Here is a 23,834-nt window from a genome sequence, read left to right on the forward strand (position 1 = left end):
CGAATTTAAGGAAGTGCTAGGAAAATATATTCCGCGTGGGCCTAGCGCCTACAAAATCTCTCTAAAATAGAACCAAATATGGTCAATCGTGATTTTCACTTTCATGTTGTAGGGCAGATGAAACCTAAGTTCTCTCTCGAAGCCCTGCATGTGACAAGGCTCTATTTGTAATCGTGATTATCAGCCACCAAGCGGGGTATATGTATATCACTGACTTGTACCTCCCAAGTGAGTAGAGGATGTTCGTCGAAGGCCACAAAAAGTATACCGCCAATTGATCATGACGCAGACCAGAGTACTTTTGACAGGGGCCACTGGATTCATGTACGTTTCATCTTGAAAGAGCGTCGTATGAGACTCTAACGCGATCATTGCAGTGGAGGAACTGTACTGCATCAGTTGCTCCAATTGGCTGAGACTCAACCCGCAAAGCTATCCATCACGGCTGTTGTACGTCGCTCAGAGCAAGCAGATCTCTTGGCTAGCAAAGGGGTTCAAACGACCCTTGTGTCTGGTCTTGATGATGCAGACGGACTAGCACGAGCGGCGGGCAGCCATGATATCGTTGTTAATGTTGCGACCGGCTTCCATGTTGCCGCCACCAAGGCACTCATACAGGGTCTCAGCAAGAGACGTGAGCAGACTGGTCGCGATGTCCACTTCCTTCATGTGAGTAGCTGTGTCCGCTGTTATTCACAGTATTCTTCAAGGAAAGCATATTGACAGAGCAATCTTGGAACTCCTCAGCTCTCAGGAACTACCTGCGTATCCGTCCCATCTATCACACCATCCTCATTCGAGTTGCGAACATTTTCCGATCAGGATGATGATATATTCGATTATGAGCAAACGCGCGACTCTCAAGAAGCCTACGCGCAGAGAACGGCCGAAGTTACAGCCATACAGACGAGTGAGAGCTTGGGGGTCAAGGCGTACGTTGTAATGCCCCCACTCGTCTATGGCCGGGGTAGCGGGTGGTTCAAGAAGCAATCACACCAAATCCCCACACTGATCAGGAATGCAATCGCATCTGGCTACGCAGAACATGTCGACACCGGCGAAGCGCAGCTGGGCCATGTCCATGTAGAGGACCTGGCTCGTCTCTATGTCACGTTAGTGGCGAGGATTCTGTCCGGCGAGGAAATCCCCTATGGCCGAAATGGTTACTATTTCGCTAATACTGGGTCTCATAAGTGGCTTGATGTGACAAGCCGGATAGGCAAGGCAGGGTATGACATGGGCGTCTTGAAGTCAGCTAGCCCGAGATCGATAAGCCTTGAGGATGCTGCAGAGAAACTCGCCGATGGAGACTTGGGCTACGCGGAGGCGTGCTTTGCTTCCAAGTGAGATTCAACTCTTCAATTCCAAACTGAAAAAGATCTGACAGAACAAAACAGCTCTAGTACTAGACCCGATAAGGCTTTCGCGGCTGGATGGAAGCCCTCGAAGACCGAGCACGACTGGGAGAACTCCATCAAGTCGACCTTCGAGGATATATTGCAGGAACAATAAGGGTCGCGCCTCGACTCGAGCCAAAGCTCAGGATGCTAGTTGGCGACCGTATTAAAGGCTTCGTGCCGCTGCGCCGCTCGGAGCTAGGTCATGCACCTGAGATTTGTTTTAAGTGAATTCGCCAAGCAGTGGGTGAATGCAGATATTGTCCTTCAGCATGCAAAGCTTATCCATTTGACCCCACTTGTCCATGTTCGACAAGGGGCAGGGGTGCTGGGGGCACTCCCTATCCTCAATGCTAGCACTGGCTTTGCGGCAGGGTTCAGGGCTCGTACACTTGTCGATGCTGGGAAAATTTAGGGGATGTGCAAGCTATGACATGATTTGTACAAGATCAGATATGGATAGAACCCGATGAAGAAATAAATATAAATTGCCAAGGTCGAAGTGCCGGCGCATGATCCTACTGCACGTTGAGCCAAGATTCTCAGCAAACCAGTCATTGAGGATCACCGTGATCACAATCCACAGAGAAAAGCGATAGGAGACATCGATGAATGGAAGCGGTAACTGCCTGGCGGCGATAACGCGAGGCGGAGATTCAAGGGGTGGAGGCAGGTGGGATGTAGTGGGATCTTAAAATGGTCACATATAGGCCTCGACTCAAGCTTTGTGGTGTCCCGGCCATGTTGTGAAACGCTCGGGATTACCCAAGTAACGGTCGATCATGATTTGCAGGGAATAAATGAGGGGAGAGACTCAGAGAGAAGGCAAGTGCCCTCCGATCATTTATTTGTTCTTCCAATAAAAGGGGGGGATTAAGCTATGCCTGGGCGAAAGAACTGTGCTGCCTCGATGCGGATCATGGGATCCATCATCCATGCCAGTGGGATATGAAGGTTCCTTAATTTGCCTGGGCTGTCTGTCATAGAAAGAATAGGCAGTCGGTCCGGTCAACTTAGCGGGGGCGTACGGTGGGGAGTGGTTTTTGGCTGGTTTGTCTTCCCGCTCGGTTTCTGGAAGCCCATGCAGCATCGCCATTCCCTACTCCGTACATTCATTCTACTTGCTCATCCGATGAACCTCATTCCTCAAGCCAAGAACAACTTACCCTCTTCTGGAATCACTCCTGAGCAAATAGTCATATGACGGGCACGTTCAGCTTTTAGATTATTCTTCTACAGCTCTATGTCCAATTATAACGTCCCTACAACCAACTGCCCGGTCGCGAAAAGAGACCACCCATCGGAAGTACTGCCTCATAGTACTTAGGTTGCTCTCGATCATTACTGAGCACGATTCCATTCGTCGAGTCGAACCATGCTCGAAAGTCATATCCCTAAAGCTCTGACACTGGCTCATGAACAATATATTGTCACTCCCTGCCACACCAGATAGCTTGTCACAAATTGCCGGCAAGTTCGGCGGAGTGCATACTTCAACTGTTCTAATCACACCGCTTGATACTTATCAACATCTATTAAGTACCATCAAAGCTCTGTTTGGGAATCTCTCCGTGGCTAGCGGGTCTCTTACGACCCTGTCTCATATGGCAGAAACATGCTTGATCGAATAGCGCACGGATTACCGTACTGCCTGGATGGATATCTGTCATCAGGCCACCGATTTTCCCACGTGCCAAAGGTAGAATTTGAGTCAGAAAACGTGGGATTTTTGGGGGCGCGAGGATCGCACAGTTCCAACCCTGCAAGGATGCATCTACAGGGAGAGCTCTTGCGTTACCGGGGGAGGTTGAAGTGCATGTAAGAACTAAGCTGGGGCCGGAAGGCTATGTTTGGCGTCCTCTCGGACAGACCGAACTGCTGCACTGACTTCGTCTTTCAAGGTTCGTCGAAGGGATATGGAGCAGATACTTTGAAAAAAGTCTTAACGAAAACATCGGGGCTTCTCCTTTCTTCTACTGAGTCAGTTCGGAGCACAGTGGATGGAGAACAATTAATCTCTGGCAGTTAGTGCGCCGTTCCGCGCCGAAACACGTACTCCGACCTGTTTCCCGCGAGACACTTGAAAAGTGACCGACCGGGTGGAAATCTTCCTGTCAAAGCGCCCCCACCCGCTTTCGATCATGCTAAGAACCAGAGGACTGCCTTTGGCCCCCCGTGATGAGTATACCATCCACATAATGGAAGCTCACAGGCTGGATCGCTTGTGCGTATTCTAGAATGTCTACCTTGCAGAGGATCGGAGAAGCAAATCAGCCCCAGGGTTACTGTAATATTGCATCATGGGTTAGGGCTAGGCTCACCCACTGTGCTTTGGGCCATGTGGTTCGGTCTCTATATTAACGGCCAGTTCACCTGGCCCCTGATCGATGGATCAAGGAACAAAAGCTAGTCGGACCCCCGGATTGTCCCACTGTCCTCTTCAACTTGAGCATTGCTCGTCCCACGATGCTTGTGGGCATGCTCCATCGATAAAGGACCTGGATATGTCGGACCTCGTCGGTCTACCGCCAAAAGGCACCGACCTCACAGCCAACAATGAATCCAAAAATGACGCCATCGTCGCGACAATGTACACTTTGGCTTGCATCACAATCAGTGTCCGGTTGTTCTCTCGGACAAAGGTGCAGCAGGCTCGCATAGGCTTGGATGATTGGCTGATCGTCGCAGCGCTGGTACAATCCCAATGTTTTCTACTTACTTGCTCTCCACTGATGACTTGACATAGCTCTCTGGAACAGCAAATATGATTAGTGCTGTAGTGGGTTAGTGGCTTTCATGTCTTCTCATGTGATCATATGCTAACTATACGTAGGAGGAAAATACGGCGTCGGCAAGCACATCTGGGTAGTAAACATGGACGATATCGTCGCCATGGTGAAGGTCAGCAATGTTTCCTGCCGCATAAATGAAATAAATGACTGACTTGGAAACATTACTTAGGTTCTGTTCGCCAATGTCCTCCTATACGTGACCACTGTCACGCTCATCAAACTCTCGATTATCCTGTCCTACCGGCGCATCTTCGGCATGAGGTGGACCATGTGGGCTTGTATAGTCCTAGCTCTGAGTTACTGGGTCGGCTGCACCATTGCGTTCCTGGCGGCCTGTCAACCTGTCTCTTACTACTGGACCAAATACCTGGACCCGGAAGGGGGCAGAGAGAGATACAATCTATACGCATTCTACATTGGTCACGCAGTCGCAAACATGGTCGGTGATATAGTCATCTTGCTGGTGCCTGTTCCTCTGGTCTGGAGACTTCAGCTGCGGCGATCGCAGAAGATCCAGATCTTAAGTATCTTCCTCCTAGGCGGATTGTAAGTCTTTGCTTCTTCCACTGCCATGCCTTTCGACAGAGTGTAACTGACGGTTTACCCATCTGACAGCGTCTGTGTGGCGAGTGCGATCCGGATCTACTACTTCACATTCGTCAACAGCGTCGATGTGACCTGGATTCTGGGCGATGTCTTCATCTGGTCGAGCATTGAGCCCTCCATCGGCATTTTCTGCGCTTGTCTTCCCGTTCTACAACCACTCTTCCGAACCATCCTTAATCGCATGCTGGGCACACCTGCTCCCGTCAAGCCCAAGCCACGCAGCACTGGCCCACCTAAAGCCGTCCGGTACGCGCCCAACATCCTCAGCAAGATCCAAGGTGGAGATGAGAGGATCGCTCGTCGCGACGAGGAAGCCATGCTAACGACGACATCGGCGCATTTTGAGCTCGACAGTATAGGGAAAGGCCGCCATAGCGATGAGGAGGCCGGCCCTATGGATCTTCTGTCTATCACGATACAGAAGGAATTTCATGTCCGGGAAGAGCATCGCTAAGGCTGGTATGATCACAAAAGCGCAATTATAGAGAGGGAGATGGCCAAGCACTTGGTCAAGATCCCGTTGTTATTCTTGTTGAGTATTTACTGTACATAATGTTTACTTTTGCACAAGGCTGGCGTTTTCTTTTGCGGCATCGGAGTATGTGTGGACAGCGGAGGTTCGGTCTGTGAAGCTCTCATTCAGTTAGACATGTACAAAAACAATCATGACTTAATTTTTTTTTTCAAGGACGCGATTCTCACATTCACTTGCAAACAGGTAGTTCTCTTTTCATTTTGTTTTGGTGTTGTATTACTCAGTAACCGGGAGGGGAGTGAGCTGACAGTTTGACAAGGAACAGAGTCTCACCAAAAGGAAGAAGCAACAAGGGACCTAGTAGTATCTGCAGGTCGTCTGCACATCGGCCCGAAATCCGATTCGGCTTTGAGGGTCCCCGACTGGGTTCGGCATGCCGACATGCACGTTTCCAGTGGGGTCTATGCAAGTCAACTGCCACGAGGTGAATACTCATACTTTGGCCTACTATACCCAATCTGGCCGTGTTTATCCCATAAGCGAGCAGTCGTTACATAGTAGGGCGAAACATAGATGTAGTGAGCTTTACACACCTTTCTTGTCCATTTCATCTTCCTGTCATTTTCTCCTGGTGTTTTGAACTTCATCTGTGCAGCTCTTCTCACCTGTCTCCCTTACCGTCTACCATCATATCCCCAGTGAAGCTACAAACAGTCTATCTTCGCCGCACCAAGCCACTTCCATATCACTTTTCTTTTACATAGCCCTGCTTCCTTCTCTCGAGTCTTTCCAAAAGGTCAAGCCCAAGGATATCACCTTCATCTCACCCAACCCTCCCAACAAGCAGAGTTAACCCTCACTACAGATCGGAACATCCCCTCAGCCCTCATCCTCCCCTCACTCTCAGGGCATCCAAAAGCCACTCCCCCGCCACCAACTCGAACCACAGGTAGCCATGGACCCCCGGGGCCAAGCGTCGCTCGTCGAAATAGCCCGTAAGTCTCGAAGGGGACTGGACAGACTGGCCGCTCGCTTCGCACATCGCGCCCCACACGCCTTCCATGTCCACCGGGTGCAGTTCGCGGCCTGGCTGGAGCACTGGAGCGTGTTGGAGACCGACCGGGTGGACATGACGTTGGACTACCAGGTGCGCAACAAGCTCGAGGCGGGAAGTGGGCTGTACAGCGATTTGTGGTTGATGCTGTCAACGATTTCCTCTTGTGAGTTCCTTCCTAACCTTGACCGGAAGGTTTCATATGTGAAGGTTTTGAGAGATAGGAGGGTTGTGCTAATTGCGGCATGGGCTCAGGTCGGTTCAAGTTGAGGAAGGCTTTGAAAACCGTTGAGAATGTTGAGGCTTTGGAGGTTGCTGTTGTTGGTGCTGCCATCGCTGCTATGGGAGTAGATGATGGCTGGTATTCTTCCGATTCATCAGAGGCAGCCGACCTGGACGCCGAGTTCGCTGAACCGCCACCTCACAGGGACTGTGAGGACCCTTTCACCAACCTCCTGAAGCTCTGCCGCTACGAGCTCTGGCATGTGATCCGGACGCTGGACCGGAAAACGGCTCTCTTCGCCCAATCCAGCATGTATGCGCCGAGTGACCTGCTGGTCCACCACGCCAACTACATCGTCTGCGACGAATGGGATCGGGAGGTCACCGAAAGGTTCGAGGCGATGGTCTGCCGCGCCCTCCGCTACCGCTGCAAGGTCCATAACAAGGTGCTCCAGGCCCGACTGGGGAAGATGGTCTGCGACCGTCGCAGGGCGTTGAACTACCACAGTCGCGCCCTGGATGACGCCCCCATGCACATCCCCAGGCAGAACCTGAACCCCGTCACCTTCGTGTTGGCCATGCGGGACGCAGCACAGGAAGAGCATCCCCCTCCTCCCCCTCTCGCCCCGGGCCAGGAAGAGTTCGAGTGTCCGTACTGCCGCTTCAAGCTGCCAGCGGCTCGATACGCCTCGCATGATGCATGGAGGTGAGTTTCTTTCCCCTTCGCCCCTTCCCCCAAGTCCATCTTACCTTGACCTTGCTAACACCCCGCGGCAAAATCAAGAAAACACGTCCTCACCGACCTCGAGCCCTACATCTGCATCTTCGACGCCTGCACCGAGGAAACCAACACCTTCCGCACCCCACAGCAATGGCTCTACCACATGAAACTCCACCACTCATCGACCTGGATCTGCCGCGTGCCCCGCTGCCGCAACCGCACCTTCTACCGACAAATCGCCTTCGAGCAACACGGCATCAACGCCCACGGCTACACCTCCGACTCCCTGAGGACCATCTGCCACGAGTCCCGCCGCCCCTACCCAGCCATCTTCCACCGCTGCCCCTTCTGCGGCCCGCGGCCCGACCAAGACCCCCCCCGCGACGACGACGCCTACCTCGACAACCCGGCCGCCCACCACGCCGCCCACCGACTGTACCACCACGTCGCCCGCCACCTGGAGGAGTTCGCCCTCATGGCCATCCCTTACACCTCGAGTGAGCCGGTCGTCTACCCCACACCTCCCGCCGGCGGCGGCGGCGGCGGTGGTGGTGGTGGTGGTGGTGGCAGATACAGCCGCCACATCCTGCCCATCCCGCGGGTGGAGGACCACGGCAACTGGGAGTGGATCTTCGACGAGAACCTCCCCGCGTACATGTACCGCCGCGACGTGTATCCGGGCTCGTCGCGGTCGTCGGTGTCGGCGGCGTCGACGCCGTACTATCGGCCCTCGACGCCCGTGCACGGCCCGGATATCTCGGAGTTGGTGGATGTGGTGGAGAGTGAGGATGCGGATGTGTCGATCTATGAGGACGCGGAGTTGTTTGAGGGGGACGAGGATGGGTACTTGGACGGGTATGATGAGTTTGTTGCTGGGTATGCGGGGGCACGCGGGTTGACTGGATGGGACGGGGAGAGTTGAGGAGATGGGGTGTTTTGAGAGGGAGAAGTATCTGAGTGGGAGATTGGCTTTGAGGAACCGGAGATTTGAGGGAAGGTGGTGGTGGCGGGTTTGTCAAGTGTAAATGATCTACGATACCCTGTAAAGAGTACATACTCGTTTTGTCTGCAATTTTCGATTCGATGCTGTTTGTTGATTAGTTGAATTTTACGTGATCGATTCTCTGCAGTGTCTGGAGGTAATTGCCCCAGTTGCCTACCGTACAAACTTCCTTCCCTACCCCTTTTTCCTGCACGCATGTACAATAAAAACCCAGTACTAATGCAGGTCTGCAGCCCGCGGCCATGTGGGGAGGATGGTTGTGGCTGGGGAACGGGGGCTGAAGACACCCAGGGTCAACCCGACTGGTCCATTACAATCATTGACTTTGACTGAGGAAATAACTGGAGGGATTGGGTTCGGATGGGCAGGGAGATCTTAGCCTGTGAACGGGTTACGTTGTACACGTAGCTCTAAGTGGCGAAGCACTAAGACAAGAATCATGGATGATATGGAAATATGGAATCTAACTCTAAGCACAAGGAAAACAATCTATCAACGTGATATGCAACTTAAACTAATTTCACAATATGTGGCAGACCGTATATGCAGGAGAAACAAATTTCACAATATGTGGCAGGCAGTATATGAAGGAGATAAAAACGGCCATCCCTGGACACCCTTCATGTAAATGCAACCTCAAGCCGCACCAAGTACCGAAATAACCCCCTCGATCTCACCCGCAATCTCCGTCATCAGACTATGCACCTCTTCTTCATCCAGAATGCCCCCCTCGACCCGCACACCAAATCCAATCGAGTCAGTCTTGGAATCAGGGCCAATATCGATATACACATTCTCGTCAGGAAGGAAGGACGTGTCCAAAGCCGCCACCGACGTTGCCGTCTCGGCCAGCGGCTCCGATGGGATGAAGTCCGTCGGGACGCCGATCTGCAACGGCAAGAACAGCTCGCCGCTCTCGTCTACGTCCGCGTCCGGTGCGGTGTCATTGGCGGACGGGACAGCGTTCTGCATCCAAAGCAGGTTCACCCAGGTGTTGAATAGATGGCCGCCGGTCTGCTGGGTGCTGGACCACGAGAGCACGTCTCGGAGCGAGCTCTGCTCGTACGACACACGTTCTGCGAGGGCCGACTGGATGGCTCGTGCCTGCTCGGCAAGAGCATCAGCCGGAGAGGCGTCCTCGCCTGGCGCGACCTCGGGAACGCGGAATGGATTCACATTGAGACATGGGCCGGATAATCTGTCGATGTTGTCGAAGGACGCAGAACGGCCAGTCTGGTAAAGACCCATCGTAGGGGACGACACCCCGGTGAGTCGAGCGATGCTGCGAGAGACCGCGAGGAGAACCACCGTCTGCAGGCTGATGCCTGCTGCCCGACAGCTGCTTTCCAATTTCGACAAGCCCTTGATATTTTCCCAGGCACCAACGAATAGCTGCTCGGGCACCTCGCCTCCGCTGCTGTGGGATTTCTTGATCAGAGTAGGGGTGGCTGACCCCACAGCTGACGACCAGTATCGCTTTTCATCGAGCTCACGGAGAGAGCCAAGCGAGAAATCCACGAAGGCCGGGAAGTCAGGGTTGCTGTCGAGCTCCTGACCACGGTAAAGCTGGGCAAGCTCAGTCACAAACATTGGCATGGTCCACGCATCGTACGCAGCGTGGTTGATCAGCACGAGAATACCATCACGATCACTGGCTTTCAAGAGCCGCAGACGAACAGGAGGCGTGGACAGGGAGGACGGAAGCAGCGCCTCTTCCCTGGCTTGAACCTTGGCAGCTTCCGTGATAGGGCAGGAAAATTCAATGACCTTGAACTTGCTTGTGTCACGCATCGCTTGCTTCAGGACAACCTGTACGGCGTTTGTGGCAGAGGTCGCTGCAAAGCACGTCCGCAGTATGGGATGTCTCTGCTGCAGTTGAAACCAAGCCTCCTCTAGCCGTGCGGCATCAACACGCTCGGAGCAAAAGTACGGCCAGGCAGGTTCAAACAACTTTCTTCCGGACTTGAGCCAGCTGGCAAGGTGATAATACTGTCCACCGAGGCACGGAAGGATCGCTTCGACCGAACTCTTCTCCAGACTAAGTTGCTGGAGGACACCCTCCTCGACCTGCTCGTAATTCTCAATGAGGGATCCCCGTGACTGCGTGCGATCCTCAGAGACGGACTGAATCCGTTGACTGATACCGCGAAGAGTGTTTCCTTGCAGTATGTCGGCAACGCCAGTTCTAAGTCCCTTTGCGCGACAAAGAGAGGCGATACGAATGGCTGACAGGGAGTCCAACCCGATGCTAAAGATGCTAGTGTCCGGTTTGATATTGGACACGGTAACACCAGCCACCTCTGCAAGTATTGATCGGACTATGTCCTCAAGCACAGGCTTAGCGGAATCTCCGACCTCATCATCCCGCGACTCATCCCGAGACAATTTCATGGGAAGATCACCAAGGCCATCGGGCACAATTGTGGCACACCTCGTGGGGTGTTCGACGATGTCACTGATGATTGCAGCATACTCATCCAGGAGCTTGTCAAGCGCATTCTGGCTGAAGTATTTTCCACTGCAGGCAGCATTGACCACAAGACCATGGCTTGCATGATCCACCTCGATGTTCAGTTTGTACTCAGCCTGCGCGGTGTAGTCGTCAACCTCATACGGGGTCCAGATCGTCTGCTCACTGATAACACTGCCGGTAAAGTCCGCACTCTTCTGGAAGACAAAAAGAGTATCAAACAACGATGCCGAGGTAAGAGCATTGGACCGTCTGAGCGAATTTTGCACCGTCCGCAAAGGCGCATTCTGGTGCATCTGTGCATCAGTTGTCATTTGTTGCAGGCGAAGAGCCATTGCCTTGTTGCTTAGAAACCTTGGCTCGAAACTGACTCTCTGGGCGACAGTGTTGAAGAGCGGTCCCAGGGTCTTCTCAGCTCCGGCCACTGACAGCGATCGCCCCGCCAGGACTTGTCCAAATACCACATCACGCTTCCCCATAAGATGAGCCAGCAATTTGGCGTAGGCCAAGAGACAGACGCTCTGAACCGTAACCTCCATTGCTTTACAAGCCTCAATCACTGTAGATAAATCGGCATCCAATAAGCGCTCGGAAGTGTACACACAGTCGGCAGATTCAGAGGTAGGAAGCAAGGGAAGTTCAGAGATCTCATATCCCTGTAATCTTAGGGTCCAGAACTTGGACGACTCGTCTTGTCCTTTCAGAATATGCTTGACTGTTTCCGAGAAGTTCGGTCTCTCCGGGGCCGGATCACCATTGTAAATTATCGCCAAATCTTCAAAGAAGAACGGGATAGAAGCACCATCATAGAGCGCATGGTGCAAGACAGTCACAAGGACCCTCCCCTCCGGTTGGCTGACCAAGAAATTCTTGAGAGGAGGAGTTTCAAAGCTAGATTCTTCCCGAAAAGAGTACATAGCCGCAATCTCTGACAGGACGTTCGCGTCAGAGGGTAGGGTGATCTCTGTCCATTCGAGTGGTGGTTTGCTATGGACAGCACCAATCCAGGAAGTCCCGAGCTGTTGTATCTGGTGGAATGAGGTGCGCAGGATATCATTTCGCTCAATGACCTGGGCCAGGGCCTCTTTGAGACAAGTGATGTCAACGGTATCGGCAAGCCTGACGGGATGGGGGTAGACATAGACCTGCCCGTCGGTGGCTAGGGTTTGAGTGAGCATTCCCGACTGCAAAGGCGTAGTCTCGAACATCGCAGTGATAGAATCCTCCTTACCCAGAAGGCGGGCGTATTGACCGTAGACTGCAACATCAATTTTGTCACCTTCAACGCTTTCTGAGTCCTGATCTGGGACTCCATTGCTGGTAACGTCATCGACGTACTTGGCAAGTGCGCCTATGCAGGAATATCGCATCACGTCAGACGAAGAGACGCTCAATCCCACATCGCGAAGTCTACGGGAGAATTGGATCGCCGTGACCGAGTCGATACCTAGACTCAGGAACGATGCACCCTTCGTGATGTCCCCTATGGCCAGTCCACAGAAGTCCGCAGTGTGCTCTCGAATCTGGGTTTCAATGGATGACCAGTTGGAGTTGTCCCATGCAACAATGGGAGACTGTGTGCCCGGTGTTGAGGGCCGGGATAAGTTAAAATTGGCCAAAGAAAGACCGTCGCCAGACACCACACTCGAGATCACGGCCTCCATCTTCTCCAAAAATACCTCCGCATCGTAGGAAGATCCGAACGACGACGAGAAGTTGCAGTGTAGTTCGATCATGTCCGTTGCATGGTTCGCCTCGACTTCAACTGCCAAGGGGTATTCTGCAGGCATGTGGCTGTCCAACTCCTGCCATAAGCAGTGTTTTGGGGAAGGTGTGGTGCGGATGTATGAGAAAAGGCAGTCAAACAGCGGTGCGTCGGCTTCGATCCATCGCTGAATGTGTCTCAGCGGAGTGTGTTGGAATTCAAGAGAACGAATTGTAGACTTTTGCACATGTTCGATTACCTCGTCAACGGTTTCTAGTTCGGTGACACTAAGACGGCCTGGGACAGTGGTGATGCACGGTAGTAGAACGGACGAGGCGCCTGGTACAGACACGGCTCTGCCCGAAAGCACCAAACCGTATGTCACGTCGGGAGCTCCAACAGTATCCGCCAGAAGGAGCGCGAATACTGCTTGAACTAGGGATGGCACGGTGGTATGGAGGGCTGCGGAGCACCGCTCCAGTTCGCTAAGACTGTTGTGGAGCTTCCTGCTTCGCGAAGCAGAATCCTCCATGGCATCGGTATCTCTTCGGAAAGTTGTAGGGCGATAGCCCGCCAGAAACGAAACCCAATGCTCTCTTGTTTTGTCCAGATTCTGGGTGTATACATGCTCAATGAACTCTGACGGTGAGCCTCTCTGGGCCACTTCATCACCTGCATACCGGGCTGCAACATCCTCCATCAACATGAAGAAGGACTCGCCGTCGTAAAGTGCATGGTGAATATCGATGAATAATGCAAGAGGCTCATTGGTACCAGAGGACTTTGCAACTGAGAATCGTACAGGTGGAGATCTAGTCATGTTTGAGACTATTTCTCGAGAGATCTGGTCATGATTGTCCTCATGTCTCTTCATGCATTCGTCCAAGTTGTCGTACTCTTCTTCCATCCAGCAGATTTGATGGGCATCAGCTGCAAGTATCACCTGCACTATCTGCTTGTCGAAGGGAGCAAAAGCAGTTCTCAAAATCTCATTGTCATCGGCAACCGTTTGCCACGCAGTCTTTAGCATAAACAGATCAATAGATTGCTCAAGTTTCAGGATAATATGATTGACGTAAAGGTGGCGGCCTTCAACATTCATTGATCGTGCAACTAGACCTTCTTGGAGGGGTAAGCAAGGTCGAACAGCAGCCACGCGAGCTGGATCAATATCTGCAACAGGATGCTCCCTATACTCAGACTCGACTTGAGCAAATCGCCGACGAACAGTCGAGATGGCAGTCTCTGTCGCCGAAGAGGAACGTCTAGGCAAACGTGCAAGTTGCTCGACGAAAGGATTACTCATGACAAGAGCCACTGTAGCCTGATAGCCAATTCCCCTGAGCTTGATTGAGAGACCAATTGCGCTGAGACTATCCAAGCCAATCTCAAAAATGTTTGTCATTGGTCCAATTGATGTTGGATCTGCCGCAACAATTTCGCAGAGTTCTTTCACCACAGCCTGCTCATCGACAGATAAAGGCCGGTTACCAATGGTGCCGTCTTTGCCTGAGGCATTATTGCCTTGCAAAACAGTGGTAAGGGGGAGGTCGGAGAAGAGAGCAGCCAGTTCCTTGATGTTCGCTTTGCCGGACAGAGGCGCCAGCGGAATGTAAGTGATGGGAAGAATAAGCTCAGGCACCATGTAATTCGGTAGCTTTCTCTTGCACGCATCCTGCAGCTCTTTACCGAGCGTGGCGAATTCCGAGAACAGGAATGCGACATTTGCGTCTTGCCCACTTTTGTGGGCGTTGGATCGCGCGATAAAGGAGATTAGCTGCTGCCTTGAGAGGCCAGGGTGTTTTGCGACCGTCGTGACAACACTGATGTCAAGACTACAAGAGGAGCGAATAACCTCGGAGACCTCTCCAAGCTCTAGTCGTTGGCCACGAATCTTGGTCTGGTCATCGCCGCGGCCGAGGTACTCAACCGAGTCATCTGGCATCAAGCGTCCAATATCGCCAGTACGATACATCTTCTCCCCGTTTGGCCCGGTTACGAACCCAGTTGCATCAGGCCTGTTGAGATAGCCTTTTGCAACAAGGTCACCCGTGAAACAGAGTTCTCCTGTCTGGCCTCTGAGAGCGTATGTGAGTGTGCCAGGCATGAGGACGTGACCGACACAAGCACTTAGTGGAGGCCCAATATTACGTAGATTCGTCTCTTTGCCCACTGGAGCGAAAGTGCAGCCGATTGTTGCCTCGGTAGGACCGTATGCATTCACAAGAGCAAATCCTGGTGCCGAAGCCCATGTATCCAAAACTTTCTGCGATATCTTTTCGCCGCCAACAGTCATGTACTTCAGACTGGGGCATTGCGCAGGGACGATATTCGACTGATCCACCAAGGATGGAACAAGGCTGGCGTGCGTGATCTCCCATTTGGAGATCGTCAATCCGAGATCATTGAGAATCATAGCTCTGGGAGCTGTCACGGTCGCCATGCCATGTCTCCATGGGAAGAACATCTCCAGAAGGTGAGGATCAAAGGCACGGCTGGCTTGAGCAAGATATCTGCCCGTTCCCGCAAGCTCCAAAGTGACTGGGGCACGTCGGCAGGTGAATTCAGAAAAGGACTCGATGAATGACGAAAGATTGCCTCTGGTCACCATGACGCCTTTGGGTTTGCCTGTCGACCCAGAGGTATACAGTAGGTAGGCTAGATCATCGGGTTCAGACATGTAGTCCTTGTCCTCGGTTGGCATCCCTGTCAATGACTCAGAGAACTGAGGATCATCAAAGCACGTTATCTGGCAGATCTTCGGCACATTTCCGAAGGATGCAGCAAATGGTTTCTCGGTGAAGACGAGCGGGCAATTGCCATCCTCGATCAGGAAAGCTTTTCGATCAGCCGGGAGTCCGTCGTCAATCGGGAGATAAGTGTTTCCCGACTTGAAGATGCCAATGATGATGGGATACGAGATCAAATCTCGCTCGGAGCAAACCGCGATCATTCTGTTCTTGTGACCTAGTGAGGCGATGTAGGCAGCCACTCGATTCGCCTCGGCATTCAATGTACCATAGGTCATTGTCTCCTTCTCGATCCCGGACTCTGCTATTGTACTGGCAACCTCAACGGCAACCAATTCAGGATTCCTTGCAGCATGGACCTCAAGCCAATGCGTTGGGCTTAGCTGCACTGAGTTTGCCACTTCTTCACCAACCGGCTGATCCGAAATCGACCGCAGACTTTTCGAGAGATGGTTGACCAGACTTCCGAAAGACTCGTCAATCGATGAGAGCATTGAACTCACCAATCCATCAACTTGGCGGACAAAGACCGACAGCTGGGCTCGTGACATTATCCTGCTGTCTGAAGAAGCTTCTATATGAATCGTACCGTTGGAGCGCTGGAAAACATTGAACGCCATAGGGTGTTCGACGTGTAGGCCCACCTCATCATCCAATTCATGCCAGATGCTTGGCTCTATGTGCTCAATAGAGTCATCGGTGGCAATGTGGAAATTGAATACCGCAGGGTATAGCGCCTCGCCTCTCTGGCGGTTCAACAACTTTCGAACCTCGCGAGCATGAATATGACGGTACTTCCAGGACTGAACAGAGACTTGATGCTGATTGACAAGTATCTCCCGAACGCTTCCATTAGGGTGGAATGGAACGGGTACGACGGATATCAAGGGTCCAATGCTGTTCTCGAGGTCGGGGTGTAGAACACGATCAGAGAGCGTCTCAGCAAACACGGCTGCTGGAACTCCAAGGTAGCTCAATGATACATAACACCACGCTGCGCGAATGATGGACGCGATTGACGACAGTCCCAGTTCTACTGCAGTTGCCTGCAGCTTGGCGCTCAGCTCGGTCAAGGGAAGCCCTTCTGAAATCAACTCGTACACTGGGACCTCACCCGGTTGCATTCTCTTGCCAGTAAGATCGGGCCAAACAGGAGCATCTTGGTCAGAAAAGTTCTTCAGCTGCGATTCCCAGAATTGGCTAGTCTTCTTGATCCTCTTGTCGGTTGGAAGGATGAGTGCAAAGGCATCAATAAGCTGTACCCGCAAGGGCGGTTTGTAAGTATAAGCACATCGCACGTCATCCAACATGAGACCAAGTGAAGGCTCGTCATGTATAGAGTGATGGACTGTGAACATCATAATATGCTCGGCGCCGGTATCAAATATGGTGACAGCCCACGGTGGATGTCTGAAGTAGGCCTTCTGATGCGTGGACATAATATCATGCAATCTTTTGTCACGAAGCTCCGCCATATCAGATTCAGGGCATTGCAGAACCTTCCAGTTGAGGTCTGGAAGTTGGTAGACAATCTGCAATATAGATGAATCACAATAATCGGCCGTATTGGAGCCTGATTTTCCAATTTCAGCGACAGGAATAAATCCAGTCCTCAAAGCTTCGGTGCGTTGGCACGTAGCGAGCCAAGCTTGCTTCAACCTTGGGAGGTCCACCATGTCGTCCAAGAGAAAGAAGTGATTGCTCCAATACATGGAGTAAGTGCCCATTGTCTCACTAAGCAAACTTTCCTGTAATGGAGATGCTTTGAGGATCCTAAAGCTTTCTCCAATGTGATTCGCAGCGGCACTATGCCATGTTTCATTGAAATCGCTCACGTCGAACGATTCGGAGAATTCGGCTGGAGTTCCTTGACTTGCGTCAGAAACTAGCAGCATCAAATCCTGGACGGTCACGCAATTGAGAACGTCAACGACCGAAATTTGATGACCGGCTTCTTTCAGTCTAGAGGCCACCCGAATTGCGCGAATCGAATCGATGCCGAGGCTACCGAGCCGGCTGGACTTGGAGACAAGTGAGGTTGAAATGCCGGCCAATGAAGAAATTGTCTCAACTATGTGGGCAGCAACGGATGCGTCAACGGAATCATCGATAGTACCCAGCGAGCCATTGGCCAAGCTTGTTTCAGATTCCCAGCCATCGATGTCAACCGATGCATAGGCAGCTTGGAGTGCCCTGCGATCAGTCTTGGCTGAAGGAGTTTTCGGAATATGAGACACTACAAGGAAGACAGAAGGTATCATATGATCGGGCAGAACACGCAGAGCTTGTTCGCTGGCAGCTCGAGCTATTTCGACCGCGGATTGTCCCGATAATACCGTTTGATTCTGCTCTTCCATGGCTGCAGCTTTCGGCGCGGAGAGAAAGGCGACCACCACACTATTTGGCCTGTCCGGACGACTGAGAACAAGGGTCTCAATGCTCTCAACAAGTTCATGACATTCTCGCAGGGAGAAGCTTATCTCACTCAGCTCCACCCGAATACCGCCCAGCTTGACTAGATCATCGACGCGGTTGATGTACTCAAGAGAGCCATCGGCAAGCATTCGAACGAGGTCACCAGTATAGTAGACGATTTGTTGAGCTTCTTCGTTCCATACGTACTTCGCTTTCGTGACATCGTCCTGATTCAGATAGCCAGGCGAGAGCTGTGGACCGCCAAGTGCCAGCTCTCCGATGGCATTCTTCATGACCAGGCGCTGACCCTTGGTCACGAAGACCGAGACAGTCTCCATGGGCCAACCAATGTTCGCGCTTTTGACATTCTTATGTTCATTGCCGAACTCTCTGATGGTCGAGACGACTGTGACCTCGGCTGGTCCGTATGTGTTAAAAGCCCTCATATTGGTACCCCAGTCATCAGCCACGGACTGTGTCAGCTTTTCGCCAATCATGGTAATGACCTGTAATGTCTCACAGCTCTTCCGAGGTACTCCAGCTGAGAAAGCAGGGGTCAGATGCGCATGCGTTGCTTTGGTGACATTGGCGAGCCTTGAAAACGAGCCAAGCATGATATCTCTCGTAGCAGAAATGAGAACGCCACCAACACCCCAGGTATAAAAAATATCCTGAATTGATACATCGAAAGTGTAAGACGAAAATTGCAAGCATCTTACACCCCCCGGCACATCCGTAGGAATATCTTTCTGGAGCGTTCTCATACTAGACACAGCAGACGAGTGTTTGATCGGCACACCTTTGGGTGCGCCTGTTGTTCCACTGGTCCAGATCAAATATGCCATATCGTTGGAGTTGGCTGGAGATCCGACGATGGTGGAATTCGCTCCATTCGTTTCAGCTGATGTCTCCTCAACGAAACTATTCACATCTATGACCTGTACCCCGGCAGGAATCGAGCCGTCTGGCTGGGGTCCATCATGGTCAGAAACCAGTAAAGTGCCTGATGAAGTTCGTGCGATCAAGTCGTGACGGCGCTGTGCGGGAGACATGGTGTCGATTGGACACCAGGCGCCTCCAGCCTTGAGAATACCGAGGATCGCAACGTACATGGCAGGGCTCTTCTCGATGCAGATTGGAATCGGACGGTTGTTGAGCTCACCACTGATTCGGGTAAGATGCACTGCAAGTCTTTGGGCTATGTCGTTGAGCTTCCCGTAAGACCAGGTGATATTCCGCACGTCATTTTCATCATCCAGATTATGCTTGAAAATCAAAGCAGGGTCTTCAGGGTGTGATTGTGCGTGGTCCTCAAACTGCGATTGTAGGAGAGATCCTTTTTCTGCCTCCTCGATAATCCTAGATTGCGGATTGAAGCATGATTTCGAATTACAATTGGTCTTCATCGGGCCGTCGAGGAATCTCCCTTCTGGCTCATTGAGGATGAATTCGACGATGTCAGACATCTGTCCTAGCATCATCTTTGCCGAACTCAGATCAAGCTTGGACTCATCGAAACTGGCACGGAATGTCAAGGAGGAGTCGGAACATGGCCACACCTCAATCATAACTGTAAAGTCATTCGCCATGGGCGGGTGATGGATTGAGCTCCAGATACCACTTGCATTGGAGCCTGCGCTAAAATCTTGATACGCTATCAGTGTATCGTATGGAAGTCTTCCTTCCGCCGTAACGAGCGATCCCAAGCCAGGTTGCAGATGAGACAGAGCGCCTGCATTGAGCTTTGTTAGGCATTGGGTGATGGCGCGATTTGTGCAGGTGTCAGCTGAGTTGGTCTGCGAGTTCTCAAGAGTGAGTCTGATCGGAACAGTAGTGAATGTCGGGCCAATGCAGGTTTCCGAGACAACGTCAAGTCGGCCTGAGATAACGCTGCCCATCACAACATCCCGATCAGGCGTACCACTGTAAGCTAACAAGATCGATCCCCAGGCTGCCTGAAGTACGGAAAGAGGACTTGATCCAATAACTTTGGATCTCTTCTTGAGGGTATCATGACGGATATTGGCTGTAATCTCCGCGCAGCCGGTGGTTTTGACTGTAGATGGTCGGTATGAGGTCAAGGATGGGAACGGAACAGGAGATTGTTGTGCTAAATGCCTGTTCCAGAAATCGGAGGTTGCGGCCTGATCTGATTGAAAGTGATGCTTCACAACATGCTCAATTGAAGTTCGTTGCTTGCCTGGCTTGCCATAGTAGATAGAAGTTACATCTTCAAGCAAGAGCTGCAGTGAGCCACCGTCGAAGATTCCGTGGAACATGCTCAGAACAATCTGGCTCCCCGTGTGACTACTGACCAGAGACAACCTAAAAGGTGGTTTGCTAAGATCAATGGCCTCCTCCGCATCGCGGAGTGCAGTTTGAAGAGCCGCCTCGTTCGAGACAGTCTCGGCTACTTGATAGACAGCCCAATCAGCGTGAGGCACTGCTTCAGGAGCAAGAATGCATTGGGCAAATGGCGCCATATCATCGTCAACCCAACAAAATACTGTGCGAAAAGAATCATAGCTGGCAAGAACCGTATCCCAAGCCCTCTGGATCTTGGGAAGGTCGACATCAGGTTCAAGCCGCAGGACAGTATGGTAGATGTACGAGCGAGCCGCAGATGTCTTATCAGATGAACTACGCAGAAAACTGGTTAGCATGCCTGATTGCGTTGCTGTTGTCGGAAGAACTCTCGCAACTTGACTCTGCATCAAGTTTAGTCTTGCTGCACATATGAGTGCATTTCGTTGACTGAATTCCTGAAGCTTCTGATGGAGCGAGTCGTGGATTTCATCGGTATCTGCCTTCTCCGCCAGCTGACGACGCTGGAAGACGAGTGAAACCAGAGCTTCCGGTGTCGGCGACTGCAACACATCGCCGACAGACAGACCATCAATAGCATGGTCCCGTAACCGCTGCAGAAGTCGCATCGCGCCGAGACTGTCAATTCCGAGGGAATACAGACCAGCTTCAGGCGTGACAGCAGCGACATCCTCGTCTGTTGTCTGAGCGATGAGTTCAATCACAAGCTGTTGTACAGACAACACATTCTCGTCCTCCGGAATTTCCCACTGATGATGTACACCATTCGTAGTGTCTGGAACAGTCTTCTGTGGGGTGTACAGTTGAACACCACTCTTGCCTGGTTCTCGAAGCTGAGCCGAGATTGCTTTGCGGTCAACCTTGCCGGAGCTCGACCGTGGGAGGCTAGGAAAGAAAGCATATGTGGAGGGGCACATATAATTGGACAGGTACTGCTGCGCTTTGGGGTGTGCCTCATTTGCTATCGTCTGTTTCTCGACAGCACTCGCGTCGCTGTTGTTGACAACGAGACACGCCACTATTTGCTCACTTCCCTGTACATCGAAGTCGCGGTTGAGTACCACGGCCACAGCTTCTGTCACTCCAGGGATTGTCGACAGAACCGACTCAATCTCGCCAAGTTCAAGCCGGCGGCCGCTGATTTTCACCTGATCTGAGGTTATCCGACCGAGAAACTCAATCACTGGAGAGTCGAATTCGTCCCAGACGATGCGCGCCATGTCCCCAGTACGATACAAGTACCCGAACTCTGCGCTGTTCACAAAGGCCTTCGCAGTTTCCTTCGGGCGGTTCAGATATCCCTTGCTGACTTGCGGACCTCCTATTGCCAGCTCACCAGCAAGACCCGCTGCGACTGGTCTTGGTTCGTGATTGTTGGGATCTAGGACAAACATCGCGCAAGTCGGAAGCGCTTTGCCAATAATTGAGCCCCGAACCGAGCGACCAACTGGTGCCAGATAGGTACAATTAATGGCGGCCTCAGTGGGTCCATATGCGTTTACCAACATTCTATGCGGTTCATCGAGTGATGTAGTTGAGAAATTTGCAATGACTGTCCTATTGAGCTTCTCGCCCATCGTCCAGAGAGATTGGAGTGTATTCAACCGAGATGGTCGCAAGAGTGCAGCCAAGCTCGGCGTAGCCATCATGATGGTCGCCCTTGCTTCGTTTATGGTGGCTTCGAGATCAGTCAATGTCAGGCTCCGATCGGCGGAGCAGAGAGTAGCTCCGGTGCTCAAGGTGACGAAAATCTCCATGAGGGACGGGTCGAACGTGGGAGAGGCAAATTGAAACCAGCGGAAGTCGCCTTCAAAATCACCAGGGAGCGGGATAGCCGTAGCATGGGACTCTATTGAGCAGGTGACTGCAAGATGGCTTACTTGCACACCTTTCGGCTTCCCAGTGGAGCCACTGGTAAAGAGAAGATAAGCGATTTGGTCATCCTGGATATCCACTTTCTCAAGGACACTCTCAGCTTGCGAGGATTGAGCACGATTTATCAGCTCCTCCCATCTGGAAACGTCCTTTACGTTGACCCATACGGGCATGCGCTCATCTTCACCACGCTCATCAGTAGACCAAGGCCCCGAAGATGGCTCGGGTATATTACCCAGAATGATAGGACAGTCTATGTCCTGAAGAATTTCGCGAATCCTATCCACAGGAGCATCCTGTGGAATAGGCGAAAATGCAAATCCGGCTTTCAATACGCCAAGGTATGAGATGTACAGTTCGGGCGATGTCGTCATGTACACCGGGATAATCCGCCCACGATCAGCAGCATCGCGGGCCGCCAGCAGGCCCCTGATATGTACAGCTAGATTAGTGGCTGCTTGATCGAGGTCAGAATAAGTGAGAATGCTGTGCTTTGCAGAACAAGTTGCAGAAGGCAAAGAATGAACGAAATCGAGGGCTATGGCATCAGGCTTTGTCCGGGCCCAGCCCTCGAACGCAGCGTGGAGAAGATGTTGTTGGGGTATCGTAGAATCAGTCAATTCATTCCAATCATGGCGTCGTGAAGGGGGTATCATAGATGGAGGAAAATTCATAACAGAAAGCTCGGGGAGGGAGGCCTCGAAGGCCAATGACGAAGACGAATCCGCCAAGTGAGCGGCAATGGTCCTGAGCATCGGATCCACTGCAACGACGGGGATCAGTCGGTCGGGATAGCTAAAGCAGATCTGGATGCTAGTAGCGGTGGTGGAAGGCCCCACGTATAGCGTGAAATTCTGCCGGTCGATCAGTAAGGCGCTGTGGCGACAGTCAAAGAGAAGTAACGGGGAACCCACGTTTGCAGTACCCTTGAAAAGAGGGTGTTGCTCGCCATTTTCAGGTTCTTCGCAGAATCCCAAAGCCAGACAGAAGTGGACTTCATCAGCATTATAATACTGTTCGTCCACCTCTTCGATGGTGCAGTGCTGGCCATCGGCTTCCCGAAGTACAGAAGCACAGACCACACCGCGCTCTTTCTCTGGACCAGAGATGGTGGTTGCATGACGGGCGACAAGGAATGCGATCTCTTCCAGACCTGTGAAGCTCGAGACAAAGCGAGCGTATCCTTGAACGAGGTCACTTGCAACAGCTTGGAGATTGGTATCGCAAGCAAGCTCGATGCGGGGGCTCAGGACTACTGAGCTCTGCGAAAAATCGTGCACTGTGTACTGATCGACTGTGTCCAGAGCAGGAAGCTTGGTAGTTGGGATAGGAACAAGAGTCATGGCTGAATCAAGGACATTGTGTGTTGCAGAGGTTGGTGTCAATGAGGCGTTGTGCCCCTCATCTTGCGGAAGGGCGGTTGCCATTGATTTGAAATGTCCGAAGCGGGGTACAAGTCACGCACCTACAGATGATGACCGCGACGCCGACTTTGCTCGACAGCAGGAGAGATAACTCTTGAGATGGTGAAAAATGATGGTTATGGATCACAGGGGGCCACAGCAAAAGGTAGTTATAATTTACTATTGCTGCACGGTACGTACTTTGCTCACGCAGGAACTTCCAAGGATATGCATGGATGGTGTCTGGTCAGCATGACTTGCAGTGGATCCAGACGGGTGCCACGCGAAGTCATTGGGCATTGATCACATTTTCCAAAAGGTTGTGAAGTGAAAGTGGGGGGACAAGATTTCAGGATTATCCAATCTGTTGCAACCGAATTCGAGAGTGATTATTTCGAAGTAAGCAGATTGGTAGATGGTGCTAGATGAGCTCGGGGGTTTGAGCGCATGATTTTTCTCACTCTTCCCTGATCCCGGTAAGGCTCCGTGGCAGACGCGCGCATCGCGCCACGGGCCTCGGCCTCAGGCCACCGTAAGGCCAACAACCGCCCGGCCAGCCTTCCGCTTCGGCCTGAGGTTTCTCCGATCCTCGGCACAATGCTTATCTGATTAGATCATCTG

The 23,834-nt window shown here is 52.1% G+C and overlaps 4 protein-coding genes across 4 annotated transcripts; 3 read left to right on the plus strand and 1 right to left on the minus strand.

Annotated features, from left to right (window-relative positions):
- Window positions 1-280: 280 nt before the first annotated feature.
- BO66DRAFT_435653 (NAD dependent epimerase/dehydratase) lies at window positions 281-1,512 on the plus strand (the record flags this gene model as incomplete). The annotated part of the gene is made up of 4 exons (XM_025650865.1): window positions 281-324; window positions 378-669; window positions 748-1,343; window positions 1,398-1,512. 4 exons carry the CDS (start codon window positions 281-283, stop codon window positions 1,510-1,512), a joined length of 1,047 nt encoding a protein of 348 aa, XP_025507044.1.
- A 2,389-nt stretch (window positions 1,513-3,901) lies between these two features.
- BO66DRAFT_435654 (putative integral membrane protein Pth11-like) lies at window positions 3,902-5,249 on the plus strand (the record flags this gene model as incomplete). Its single annotated transcript, XM_025650866.1, has 5 exons — window positions 3,902-4,090; window positions 4,144-4,180; window positions 4,231-4,298; window positions 4,359-4,735; window positions 4,805-5,249. The coding sequence occupies 5 exons, from the start codon at window positions 3,902-3,904 to the stop codon at window positions 5,247-5,249; spliced, it is 1,116 nt and encodes a 371-aa protein (XP_025507045.1).
- A 976-nt stretch (window positions 5,250-6,225) lies between these two features.
- On the plus strand, window positions 6,226-8,189 carry BO66DRAFT_464398 (uncharacterized protein; the record flags this gene model as incomplete). Its single annotated transcript, XM_025652463.1, has 3 exons — window positions 6,226-6,490; window positions 6,580-7,252; window positions 7,331-8,189. The coding sequence occupies 3 exons, from the start codon at window positions 6,226-6,228 to the stop codon at window positions 8,187-8,189; spliced, it is 1,797 nt and encodes a 598-aa protein (XP_025507046.1).
- A 504-nt stretch (window positions 8,190-8,693) lies between these two features.
- On the minus strand, window positions 8,694-23,153 carry sidC (nonribosomal siderophore peptide synthase SidC; the record flags this gene model as incomplete). Its single annotated transcript, XM_025652464.1, has 2 exons — window positions 8,694-17,431; window positions 17,681-23,153. 2 exons carry the CDS (start codon window positions 23,151-23,153, stop codon window positions 8,907-8,909), a joined length of 13,998 nt encoding a protein of 4,665 aa, XP_025507047.1. The 3' UTR covers window positions 8,694-8,906.
- Window positions 23,154-23,834: the final 681 nt, after the last annotated feature.

This window comes from Aspergillus aculeatinus (genome assembly GCF_003184765.1).
Source record: "Aspergillus aculeatinus CBS 121060 unplaced genomic scaffold BO66scaffold_8, whole genome shotgun sequence".
In the NCBI taxonomy this organism is placed as follows: Eukaryota; Fungi; Ascomycota; class Eurotiomycetes; order Eurotiales; family Aspergillaceae; genus Aspergillus; species Aspergillus aculeatinus.